Genomic DNA, 13,463 nt, shown 5'->3' with positions numbered 1-13,463 from the left:
GTTCAAGATGCAACACCAATATATTTTATTAATATATGTGGAGTAGATGAACAGGAAGGGATCTGAGCCAGACAGGAACAAAGAGTATGTCATAACAAGGCATCCTAAAATAGGATCGTAAAACATCACCTTTTAACCAAATCAAGCCAGTGTAAATAAAAAGAGAAATTGTTCCATGTAAGGCAAAAAAGGTGGTGGTGGATGGGACTGATCAGGGAAGAAGTCAAGGACCTGCAGACCATCCTGTGGAGGGAGGGCTGCAGGAGAATTGGGTGTTCCATGTGTAAAGGAGCCTGGAAGTTGTTAAAGTAATAACAGACATTGAAGATCTATCGGTGCAGGTCTGAAAAGATTAAGCAAAAAGACGACTGACAAAGCCACAATTCTGAGCCTATTAGTGCAATTTTGAAAGAAAGGAATTCCATGAAAGAGATTTAGTTGGTGCTGCTAAACAGAAAATTCGAGATCATGTATGTGGCACCATATTCATCTGAGGGTACAGCAAGAGAAGAACACAAACCATGAGTGCGACTGAAACACCAATTTAAATACTGTATCTAGAGTAGTGCACTCAATACACTGGCCTTTGCCATTCCTGGACCCTTCCCGTGCCACAGTAAAACTGACTCAGATGTTAAATCAGTTATTTATCCTCTGATGTAGATTTGTTCAATGACTAATGATAAAACCACAACAGAATTAGCATCAATCCGATCATTTTATTTAATGGCAGAGCTAATTTGTTAATTTTAAATGAGGTTGTGCTCCCTTTAAAATGGCTTATCAGAGGTCATATTAAAGAGTTGTGACTTGTCAAAACTCCCAGGCACTTAATCTGATCAACCATGCTAAATAGCCAACACCAAGCCCTCTGTCTATTACCTTTGTCACTGCACTGTAAACACTTTAAACAACTTTTTGATAATACAGTACTGTACACATTGTAAATAGATTATGCTATTTATGTACATTTATTACATATCCGCATTTTAATCTCTAACTTTATTTTTATATGGTTCTTTATTTTTATAATTGTTGAATGTTGTTTTTGTTGCATGTCACAACAACATAGCAAAGCAAATTCCTAATACAGGTAAATCACAAACAAGAGAAAATCTGCAGATGCTGGAAATGCAAAGAAACACACACACAAAGCTGGAGAAACTCAGCAGGTCAGGCAGCAAGAGTAAACAATTGACATTTCCAGCTGAGAACCTTCATCAGGACGCAATACATGTAAATTAATATGGTGAAAAAAGTTGATCATTGTTCGTTGATCCTTTATGATCTACAGTAGATTGTAGACTATGATATTAATAGTTTTGTTATTCTTTTAAAAGTTATGTTAAACTTTACCAAGTAATTTATGAATGAGTAATCATCACTTACTTTTTCTGAATTGTACAGCATTGGATCAAAACTTTGAAAACAAATTTGTGGTCTTTCAATCCCCTTAGTTAATTTCATTATCACATGTCTGTTCAGTTTTTTCATAATCTGTCAACTCCACTGCCTCTCACAACGTTCATTTGCACACATCCACAGCATACAAGAAAGTTAGGTTTGAAGAAATTATTACAGGCACCAAAGCTTTCTGTGCAACAGCACCAAACCTCCTTTCTCCTTGCACAATACTCAAACATCCTGGTAACACATTGTATGAATCATGCACAGGTTTTTCATGTTTGTAAGACATGGGAGCAGAATTAGGCTCATCCAATCTGCTCTGTCATTCCATCATGGCTGATTCATTATCCCTTTCAGCTTACTCTCTTGCCTTCTCCTTGTAACCTTTGACACCCTTACTAATCAAGGCTAATCCACTTTAATGATTTGGTCTCCAGAGCCTAGAATCATCATCTGAATGAGCAATTCCATGTATTTTATAAGCACCAACCATCTTAACCAGCATCTAACCATAACCATAACAGGAAGGGCTCAATAACTTTACTGGGTGTTTTTTAAGGCCACCCAATAGTAACAGGGATATCGAGGAGCAGATTGGGAAACAGATCCTATAAAGGTGTTGTAACCCTAACCCTAACCCTAAGAGTTGTCGTAATGGGAGATTTTATTTTCCCAAATATTGATTGGCATCTCCCTAGAGCAAGGGGTTTAGATGGGGTGGAGTTTGTTAGGTGTGTTCAGGAAGGTTTCTTGACTCAATATATAGATAAGCCAACAAGAAGAGAGGTTGTACTTGATTTAGTATTGGAAAATGAACCTGGTCAGGTGTCAGATCTCTCAGTGGGAGAGCATTTTGGAGATAGTGATTATAATTCTATCTCCTTTACAATAGCATTGGAGAGAGATAGGAACAGACAAGTCAGGAAAGCGTTTAATTGGAGTAAGGGGAATTATGAGGCTATCAGGCAGGAAATTGGAAGCTTAAGTTGGAAACAGATGTTCTCAGGGAAAAGTATGGAAGAAATGTGGTAAATGTTCAAGGGATATTTGTGTCGAGTTCTGCATAGGTACATTCCAATGAGACAGGGAAGTTATGGTATGGTACAGGAACCGTGGTGTACAAAGGCTGTAATGAACCTAGTCAAGAAGAAAAGAAAAGCTTACAAAAGGTTCAGAGAGCTAGGTAATGTTAGAGATCTAGAAGATTGTAAAGCTAATAGGAAGGAGCTTAAGAAGGAAATTAGGAGAGCCAGAAGGGGCCATGAGAAGGCCTTGGCGGGCAGGATTAAGGAAAACCCAAAGGCATTCTACAAGTATGTGAAGAGCAAGAGAATAAGACGTGAAAGAATAGGAACTATCAAGTGTGACAGTGGGAAAGTGTGTATGGAACCGGACGAAATAGCAGAGGTAATTAATGAATACTTTACTTCGGTATTCACTATGGAAAAGGATCTTGGTGATTGTAGTGATGACTTGCAGCAGACTGAAAAGCTTGAGCATGTAGATATTAAGAAAGAGGATGTGCTGGAGCTTTTGGAAAGCATCAAGTTGGATAAGTCACTGGGACCAGATGAGATGTACCCCAGGCTATAGTGGGAGGCAAGAGAGGAGATTGCTGAGCCTCTGGCGATGATCTTTGCATCATCAATGGGGATAGGGAAGGTTCCAGAGGATTGGAGGGTTGCAGATGTTGTTCCTTTATTTAAGAAAGGGAGTAGAGATAGCCCAGGAAACTATAGACCAGTGAGTCTTAGCTCAGTGGTTGGTAAGTTGATGGAGAAGATCCTGAGAGGCAGGATTTATGAACATTTGGAGAAGTATAATATGATTAATAGTCAGCATGGCTTTATCAAGGGCAGGTCATGCCTTATGAACCCGATTGAATTTTTCGAGGATGTGTCTAAACACATTGATGAAGGAAGAGCAGTAGATGAGGTGTATATGGATTTCAGCAAGGCATTTGTTAAGGTACCCCATGCAAGGTTTATTGAGAAAGTAAGGAGGCATGGGATCCAAGGGTTCATTGCTTTGTGGATCCAGAACTGGCTTGCCCTCAGAAGGCAAAGAGTGGTTGTAGACGGGTCATATTCTGCATGGAGGTCAGTCACCAGTGGAGTGCCTCAGGGATCTGTTCTGGGACCCTTACTTTTTGTGATTTTTACAAATGACCTGGATGAGGAAGTGGAGGGATGGGTTAGTAAGTTTGCTAATGATACAAAGGTTGGAGGTGTTGTGGATAGTGTGGAGGGCTGTCAGAGGTTACAGCGGCACATTGATAGGATGCAAAACTGGGCTGAGAAGTGGCAGATGGAGTTCAACCCTGATAAGTGTGAAGTGGTTCATTTTTGTGGATCAAATATGATGGCAGAATATAGTATTAGTGCTAAGACTCTTGGCAGTGTGGAGGATCAGAGGGATCTTAGGGTCCGAGTCCATAGGACACTCAAAGCTACTGTGCAGGTTGACTCTGTGGTTAAGAAGGCATACGGTGCATTGGCCTTCAATCGTGGGATTGAGTTTAAGACCCGAGAGGTAATGTTGCAGCTATATAGGATCCTGGTCAGATCCCACTTGGAGTACTGTGCTCATTTCTGGTCACCTCTCTACAGGAAGGATGTGGAAACTATAGAAAGGGCACAGAGGAGATTTACAAGGATGTTGCCTGGATAGGGGAACATGCCTTATGAGAATAGGTTGAGTGACCTCGGCCTTTTCTCCTTGGAGCAACGGAGGATGAGAGGTGAACTGATAGAGGTATACAAGATGATGAGAGGCATTGATCATGTGGATAGTCAGTGGCTTTTTCCCAGGGCTGAAATGGTTCTCACAAGAGGACACAGGTTTCAGGTGCTGGCGAATAGGTACAGAGGAGATGTCGGGTAAGTTTTTTATGCAGAGAGTGGTGAGTTTGTGGAATGGGCTGCCGGCAACTGTGGTGGAAACGGATACGATAGGGTCTTTTAAGAGACTTTTGGATAGGTACATGGAGCTTAGAAAAATAGAGGGCTATAGGTAAGCCTAGTAATTTCTAAGGTTAGGGACATGTTCGGCACAACTTTGTGAGCCGAAGGGCCAGTATTGTGCTCTAGTTTTTCTATGTTTCTTTGTTTCTAACCCTAATGGATCATATTTGGAAGCTGTAATGTGCCTTGCTAGATCAAAATTGCTGACAAGGAGCAGTTCACTTTGGCAAACAAGTAAACCAGGATGGAAATCATCTAATGCGGACCAATTGACTCCCACATTTGACTACTCATCTGCATTGGTTTATTGGTTCTCTGTTAGCACCACATCATGTTATCAATGGCATCAGTGTCCATCAGCTAGAAAGAAGAGTCCATCCTCCTTCTCTGATCAGTCCACAAGGTATCTCTGTTGTAGGTTGTGAGGCGCTGTCGATATCCCGGCAACAGCATACTCCACTGTCAACCTGACAAACAACACAAGTGGCCTAACGTTGGAGGACAGGGATGTTGGGTGAACAGAACCAAGGTTGTGCAGTGAAGCTGGGTATCTGTCCTTTGGCCTTTTGTTTTATTCTTCACCCTCACTGGTAGATATGTTGCACTGATAAGTCAAATGGTCAGTCAGACAGCTTAAAGGTTGCATTCCTCAAATAGCATGAATCTTCTCTTTCTTTTAATCTTTTACCCAGGTTTTGGTGAGCTTGGAAAAAATATAACATTTTACAACAGGACATTCAATCAAAGAAAATAAAATTCACAGCTTGAAGCAATAATACAAACAGAATGCACTTTAATACTGTACTGTATATATTGCAAAGTTTAAGTGAACCTCTAAAATTTACAAAGTGAGCTGCATTGACATAATTTGGTAATTTAAATACTTTGGTCCAATTTAATAATCAAAATGAAACGTGATGTTTCTCAAAAATCAAAGCTTAAATTATGTTCATATTATAAAGTCTATGTGAATAAAATGGCAGCATAAAAATGCAGGGTTGACTACTAAATATCACTAGAGCATTACATGATGGGAAGATATGAGTGGCAGTGGGGGGAGGTTGCATAATTTATAATATGTGGCTTGTAATTCTCCTCCTTCTTTCCATTCCATCCCATCATTGTCCTTGTCAAACTCCTTCCAACTTATGTACTGTAGCTCTTGAATCAGACATTTAATTTGAGGATTTTCATTAAAATTATTGCACATTAATATCTCTCAAAACAGTCCTCCATTATAAAGTAATTCTTTAGTCAAAAATACACATCTAAATCTTCACATGATGTTCATGGGTTTGCAAGAAGACTATTCATCACATAGATGAGCTCTTTGGAAGATTATTTAAATCCTGTAGTATTTTTCCCAATGATTTGATCCAAGTCTATAGTATTTTACAAGACAGTCTGCTTCTGCTTTGGTTGGCATGGTTACGGTGCAGTGGAAGCCACCTGCTGTGGAACGAAGGTCTCGATGCTGCTTTGACTAGACGATAGCAGGTGGCTGTGACCGTCTGCCGACTGGGTGTTTTGGTACATCACAAGACTCCCTGAAGAGACTGTGAATGAAGAAGGAAGGAGAGAGTTATCACAACAGTGAAACCTTCTTTAGAACCACATTCCAATGGCTTTAAAGGTTTCCCACTGAGGAAGATTTTTATCACAGCTTAGGCAGTGATATATTCCTGGTCTCTCTTGGAATCTGCCTGATTAAGAATCCATTACATGAATATTAGGTGGTTTCTATAAAGAGAAAGTGCCTCCCTACACCCTCCCTCCAGAACCACATATCACTGCTGAAAAGTGGAACTTTGCCCTAACATCTAGGCCATATATATAAGTAATGTTTTGGATTCCGGAATTCTGTTTAGTTGGATCAGTAAGGGATAGATAAGATAGAAGTAGGAAAGTTGTTTCCATTGGTAGGTGAGACTAGAACTAGGGGATTTTGCCTCAAGATTCAGGGGAGAAGATTTAGGACGGAGATGAGGAGAAACTGTTTTTCCCTGAGAGTGGTGAATCTGTGGAATTCTCTGCCCAGGGAAGCCGTTGAGGCTTCCTCACTAAATATATATAAGAAACAGTTAGATAGATTTTTACATAGTAAGGGAATTAAGGGTTATGGGGAAAAGGCAGGTAGATGGAGCTGAGTTTACAGACAGATCAGCCATGATCTTATTGAATGGTGGGGCAGGCTCGATGGGCCGGATGGCCTACTCCTGCTCCTATTTCTTATGTTCTTATAGTAAGAATTCTACACCACCAATTCTACACCAAAACAAGTGTTTTGGGATACAGCAATATCCCAAAACACTTCCTCAGGGTTAATTAGACACTGGGCCATTTCAGAACTGGGTTCAACCTGGAAACCTTCAATGATCAAACAGCCTGCCAACATTACCCACCCTCAGGCACAATAATGGAATTGCCCATCCCATTCAAGAAGCAAGAAGATACAATCTGGAAAAAATAAGCTGATAGCCTGCTCAAAAATCATTGAATGATATAGCACTTGATTCAGCCCATTGAATCTAAGCAAGGACTTTGAAAGACCTATCCACTGCCTGCCTCACTGCAAATTTTCCCTCAGTTACTTTTGCAAGTTGCTATGAATTGGTGAACACCAGCTTTCAGATCAGAACAGATTCCTGCACATTTCATCTTCGTGTTGCTAAGTATATAAATTCTCCTGCAGCAATAAATTTATAATTCGATAAAATACAAGGAGAACAATTCCTTTTTTTTACCATATTACTCTTCCTTAACTTCATTATGTATAACATAGTGAGGAAAGCAATCAAAGGATACACGGCAGGATATAAATCAGTTGGAAATTTGGGTGAAGAAATGGCGATTGGAGCTTAATGTGTGAGGTGATGTTTTGGGAAAGGTCAAAGCAGGAGTAAATGGCAGGACCCCCAGGAACACTAAGTACAGAGCAATCTTGGGGTACAATTACACAGCTCTCTCAACGCAGCAACACAAGTGGATAGAATGGTAGAGAAGGCGTATAGCATACACGCCTTCATTACTGAGGATATGGATCACAAAAGTCAGCAGGTCATGTTGCAGCTGTATAAAACTTTGGTTTAGCCACATTAGAATAATGTGTGCACTTCTTTTCTCCACACTATAGGAAAGATGTGGAGGTTCTGCAAATAGTATAGGAAGCATTTACCAAGGTATTGCCTAGATTGCAGGCTGGTCACTATAAGGAGAGGCTGGTAAAACTTGGATTATTTTCTCTGGAGCATCAGAGGTTGAGAGACACCCTGATAGAAGTACTGTATGTATCTAAAGTTATGATGCACATAATTAGGGTAAATAGTCAGAATTTTTTTCTCAAGGTGAAGATGTCGGATACTAGAGGGTATAGGTTTAAAGGGAGAGGGGAAAGTTGAAATGAGATTCGAGAGGTAAGTTTTTACACAGAGAGAGGTAGGTACACAAGCATATTGCTAAGAGGAATTTAGACAGACACTTGAATGGATGGAAAGATATGGACCATGTGCAAGCAGATGGAATGAGTTAGATGGGTCGGTGCACACATCGTTGGCCAGAGCCTGTGAGCCTATTCCTGTACTGTACTACTCTATGTTTGTAACAACAGAGACTTGATTTTGTCCCTTAAGCATATGAAATTTTCTGAAGCTCAGTCCTGTGTTTGTGATGTGACAGAGATAACCTAGTTAATAGAGAAGAAATATGCATGAATATTCATAAAATTCAGAACATTCCAAACCACCCAGGTGTTCTCTGAGTTTTTCTTCTAGTTCAAACACACATGACAGGATTTACAAGGCATGTAGTTACCAATGATGACATGAATTTTTGTTCATTATGTTACTGCTGCAGTGGCCACTTTGTTAGGTACACCGGTACACCTGCTCATTAATGCAAATATCTAATCAGACAATCATGTGGCAGCAGCTCAATGCATAAAAGCACACAGACACAGTCAAGGGGTTCAGTTGTTCAGAGCAAATATCAGAATAGTGAAGAAATGTGATCTAATTGACTTTGACCATGGAATGTTTGTTGTTGCCAGACAGAATGGTGTGAATATCTCAGAGACTGCTGATCTCCTGGAATTTTCACCTGCACCAGTCTCTGGAATTTACAGAGAATGGTGTGAAAAACAAAAAAACATTCCGTGAGCAGCAGTTCTGTGGCAAAAACACTGGTTCAAGTTGACAGGAAAGTGACGTAGCCATGCATCACAGCAGTGGTGTGCAGAAGAGCATCTCTCAATGCACAATCTGTCAAACCTTGAAGTGGATGGACTACAGCAGCAGAAGACCACAAATATACACTCGGAGGCCGCTTTTTGAGGTACAGAAGGTATCTAATAAAGTGGCTACTGAGTGTATATGTTATTAAAAAGAGCTTTGAGCATAACTCTTAAGAAGTAGAAGCAGAAGAAGGTCATGTAGGATTCAGAGAACTTTGCTGCTCCTGTGCCTCACTCCCATTTCTCATCTAGGCAAAATATCCCTGATTTCCTTGGTGCCAAAAATCTATTTCAAACTTAGAATAGAAAAAATCCGAATGATTTATCTGAATTAATTTAAATCTTACATACATCCCACAACGTGAGGGAGTAAAAATCTTTGTGTTATGACTCCGTTGCAATGTACAGACATGTGAATTCATTGGTCTAACAGCTTGTAGAAAGAAGCTGTCCCATAGCCTGTAGGTCCTGACTTTAATGCTGTGTTCCGTTTGTCAGATGGAAGCAGCTGAAACAGTTGGTGGTTGGGGTGACTGGTGTCCCCGATGATCTTCCAGGCCTTCTTTCTGCACCTGCTGCTGAAAATGTAAATAACCCACTACATGGAGAAAATTCTCCTCAGCGCAGGAAGAAGATGACTCATATTCCAAATTTTGGACTCTCTACTCAAAGGAATTGCCTTTCTGCCAATGCCTCTCAGAATCTGAATATTTCAATGAAATTACCTCTCATTCATTTGAACTCCATTGATTTTGGACCATCACACTTCATAGAACAAAACCTTCACCACAGGAATCAATGTGATACACTACAATACACTGCAATGATTCCCATATTTGTGCACTTTACGCAGTCCTGTGTAGGTCTGTAGTCTAGTATAGTTTTCTCTGTGTTGTTTTTTACGTAGTTCAGTCTAGTTTTTGTACTGTGTCATGTAACACCATGGTCCTGAAAAACATTGTCTCATTTTTACTATGTACTGTACCAGCAGTTATGGTCGAAATGACAATAAAAATGACTTGACTTGATATCAGTACATCTTTCTTTGGGTACAGAGACCAAAACTGTGAAGGTTACTTGACAAATCCCCATCCAATCTCCACAAGGTTTCCTTACTTTTATACTTCAAACTTCTGCAGTACAAGCCAATATACCTTTTCTTTTTCAATGGTTTGCTGTTGCTGCTGGTTCTATCTTTCCTAAAGCAACACATCCAGGTCCCCTTATATACACGCTTTTAGGTCTTTCTTATTACGTAAAAAAACATTCTGCTTCCCTATTTTTCCACATTGTAACCGATCTGCCAGCTTTTTTGCCTGCTCACTTAATCTGTCTATATCTTCTTGCAGGCTCATGCAATCACCTCAGCTCATTTTCCCAATGGTAATTTGAATACACAGGAATGTAGGAAACTGTGGGGAGTAGTAGACTTTTCCCAACACATCACGGGCAAGTTCAAGTTCGCTCAACCTATTCTCATAAGGCATGCTCCCCAATCCAGGCAACATCCTTGTAAATTTCCTTTGCACTTTTTCTATAGTTCCCACATGCTTCCTGTCGTGAAGTGACCAGAACTGAACACAGTACTCCAAGTAGGGTCTGACCAGGGTCCTATATAGAAACCTAGAAACATAGAAAACCTACAGCACAATACAGGCCCTTCAGCCCACAAAGCTGTGTCGAACATGTCCTTACCTTAGAACTACCTAGGCTTACCCATAGCCCTCTATTTTTCTAAGCTCCATGTATCCATCCAGGAGTCTCTTAAAAGACCCTATCGTTTCCACCTCCACCACCGCCACCAGCAGCCCATTCCACGCACTCACCACTCTCTGTGTAAAAAACTTACCCCTGACATCTGCTCTGTACCTGCTTCCAAGCACCTTAAAAATATGCCCTCTCATGTTAGCCATTTCAGCCCTGGGAAAAGGCCTCTGACTAGCCACACGATCAATGCCTCTCATTATCTTGTACACCTCTATCAGGTCACCTCTCACTTTCTGTCGTTCCAAGGAGAAAAGGCCGAGTTCACTCAACCTATTCTCATAAAGCATGCTCCCCAATCCAGGTAACATCCTTGTAAATCTCCTCTGCACCCTTTCTATAGTTTTCATATAACTGTCACATTACCTCTTTGCTCTTGAACTCAATCCCACTGTTGATGAAGGCCAATACACTATATGCCTTCTTAACCACAGAGTCAACCTGCGCAGCAGCTTTGAGTGCCCTATGGACTCGGACCCCAAGATCCCTCTGATCCTCCACACTGCCAAGAGTCTTACCATTAATACTATATTCTGCCATCATATTTAACCTACCAAAATGAACCACTTCAAACTTATCTGGGTTGAACTCCATCTGCTACTTCTCAGTCCAGTTTTGCATCCTATCAATGTCCTGCTGTAACCTCTGACAGCCCTCCACACTATCCACAACACCCCCAACCTTTGTGTCATCAGCAAATTTACTAACCCATCCCCCCACTTCCTCATCCCGGTTATATGTAATAGTTACGTATAATTGTGTTTTCCTTGTGAATGTTGCCTATATGAGACTACGTGCCTGTAATCCTGCTGAAAGGAAGGTTTTCATTGCACCTGTGCATACATGCACTTGCATATGTCAATAAAGTTGACTTTGACTTTGATTACATTTTACTCTGTCTTTTCATCTGTCATTTATGTGTATTTTGACAACTCTCCCTGTGGCAATCTGAAAACAACCCATTAACTTCTAATCTTTGTTCCGATCCTGAGACTAATCCACTGGTCCTACTCATACAAGCCCAAGAGGCCTCATTTTATATAATAGCTTTTTGTGTGATACCTTATCAAGTACCCACTGAAAGTTCAAATCTCCTGGTCACCTCTGATCTATCCTGATGGTTATATCCTCAAACATATCTTTAATGTGATTATCCTCTCCATTAAACAATGCTGTCTTTGTCTAATTTCCCGAAGACCAACTCCTTATTGGTGGAACAACAAATAATCTACTGGAGGAAGTCAGTGTGTCAAGCAGTAGTAGGAAAGAAATTTTTGATGTTTTGGGTCATAACCAGGCATCAGGATTACATACCCTGTATATCTGTCCTGATGCTGCTTGGCCCACTGAGTTCTTTCAGCAGATGGTTTATTACTCCAGGCCACAGCATCTGCAGTCTCTTGTGTCTCCTTAATGGTGTATTATCATTTTCATAATTGATGCCAAACTAATTATATTTTTCTTTCCTATTTTCTCTCTCTCTTTTCATGAACATAAAAACATAAGAACATAAGAAATAGGAGCAGGAGTGGGACATCCGGCCCATCGAGCCTGCCCCGCCATTCGCTAAGGTCATGGCTGATCTGTCCGTAAACTCAGCTCCATCTACCTGCCTTTTCCCCACAACCCTTAATTCCCCTACTATGTAAAAATCTATCTAACTGTATCTTAAGTATATTTAGTGAAGAAGGCTCAATTGCTTCCCTGGGCAGAGAATTCCACAGATTCACCATTCTCCAGGAGAAACAGTTTCTCCTCATCTCCATCCTAAATCTTCTCCGCTGAATCTTGAGGCTATGTCCCCTAGTTCTAGTCTCACCTACCAATGGAAACAACTTTTCTACTTCTATCTTATCTATCCCTTTCAAAATTTTGTATGTTTCTATAAGATCCCCTCTCATTCTTCCGAATTCCAGAAAGTATAGTCCCAGGCGGCTCAATATCTCCCCATAGGTTAACCCCTTCATCTCTGGAATCAACCTGGTGAACCTCCTCTGCACTGCCTCCAAAGCCAGTAAATCCTTCCTCAAATATGGAGACCAGAACTGCATACAGTACTCCAGGTGCAGCCTCACCAGTACCCTGTATAGTTGTAGCATGACCTCCCTGCTCTTGAATTCAATCCCTCTAGCAATGAAGGCCAACATTCCATTTGCCTTCTTAATAACCTGTTGTACCTGCATGAAAAGAAGTGATATACTTGTTATGTTATCTGCTTGGACCATTTAAGATTTTAAGGAATTATGATAGATTGCCAATACATTCATTTATTTGCTGTCACCAATTTTTGACCTCTTGGATACAGGTTGACCAATCCAGGAAAATGGTTGGGTTTTAATTTCTCCTGTGGGTTTTCTTCAATAACCATATAACCATATAACAATTACAGCACTGAAACAGGCCATCTCGGCCCTTCTAGTCCATGCCGAATGCTTACTCTCACCTAGTCCCACCAACCTGCACTCAGCCCATAACCCTCCATTCCTTTCCTGTCCAATGTAAACTACTCAGTTACTCACTACTGTCAGATTCGTCATTCCTTCTCTGTTAAGTTTTCTGCCTTGATGACAATTCTTTGCCTCCTTTCCTTGTGGTTATTTTCCAGGAGACACAGTCATCTTGCTACTCTCTTCTATATTCATAGCCATTGAAGCTTATATGAAAATGTGTTGCGACTTGGTATGGATATTGTTCATTCCATTCAATGCCGACGCCCTTGAACGGAAAAGCTTACAATAAAGTAATGGATCCATCATGGGTAAAGCCCTCCCCACTGCTGAGCACATCTATAAACAGTGCTGCTACGGGAAAGCAGTATCCATCATCAAGGACCCCCACCATTCAGGCCATGCTCTCTTCACTCTGCTGCCATCAGGAAGGAGATACAGGATACAGGATCTACACCAGGTTCAGAATGAGTTGCAATCCTTCAGCCATCAGGCTCCTGAACCGGAATGGCCAACTTCGCTCACTTCAGCACTGAACTGATTCCACAACCTATGAACCCACTTTCAAGGGTCTATAGGCTCTATACTCTCAGTATTATCTATTCCCTATTTTTTTGTTTCTCTCTTTGCATTTGCACAACTTGTCACCTTTTG

General features: G+C 40.8%; 1 protein-coding gene across 4 annotated transcripts in view; it reads right to left on the bottom strand.

Annotated features, from left to right (window-relative positions):
- Positions 1 to 4,657: 4,657 nt before the first annotated feature.
- Positions 4,658 to 13,463, bottom strand: part of LOC140738265 (hepatocyte nuclear factor 1-alpha-like) — a 219,673-nt gene continuing 210,867 nt past the window's right edge. For 3 of the 4 annotated variants that reach the window (XM_073065428.1, XM_073065426.1, XM_073065429.1), the window contains exon 10: positions 4,658 to 5,926. In XM_073065428.1, coding sequence (XP_072921529.1) covers positions 5,799 to 5,926 — 128 coding nt within the window. In that variant the 3' untranslated portion in view covers positions 4,658 to 5,798. The remainder of the gene's footprint in view (positions 5,927 to 13,463) is intronic. The other variant, XM_073065427.1, reaches the window with a different exon arrangement.

This window comes from Hemitrygon akajei, chromosome 14 (assembly GCF_048418815.1).
Source record: "Hemitrygon akajei chromosome 14, sHemAka1.3, whole genome shotgun sequence".
NCBI lineage: Eukaryota > Metazoa > Chordata > Chondrichthyes > Myliobatiformes > Dasyatidae > Hemitrygon > Hemitrygon akajei.
This window is presented reverse-complemented; position numbering and strand designations above follow the sequence as displayed.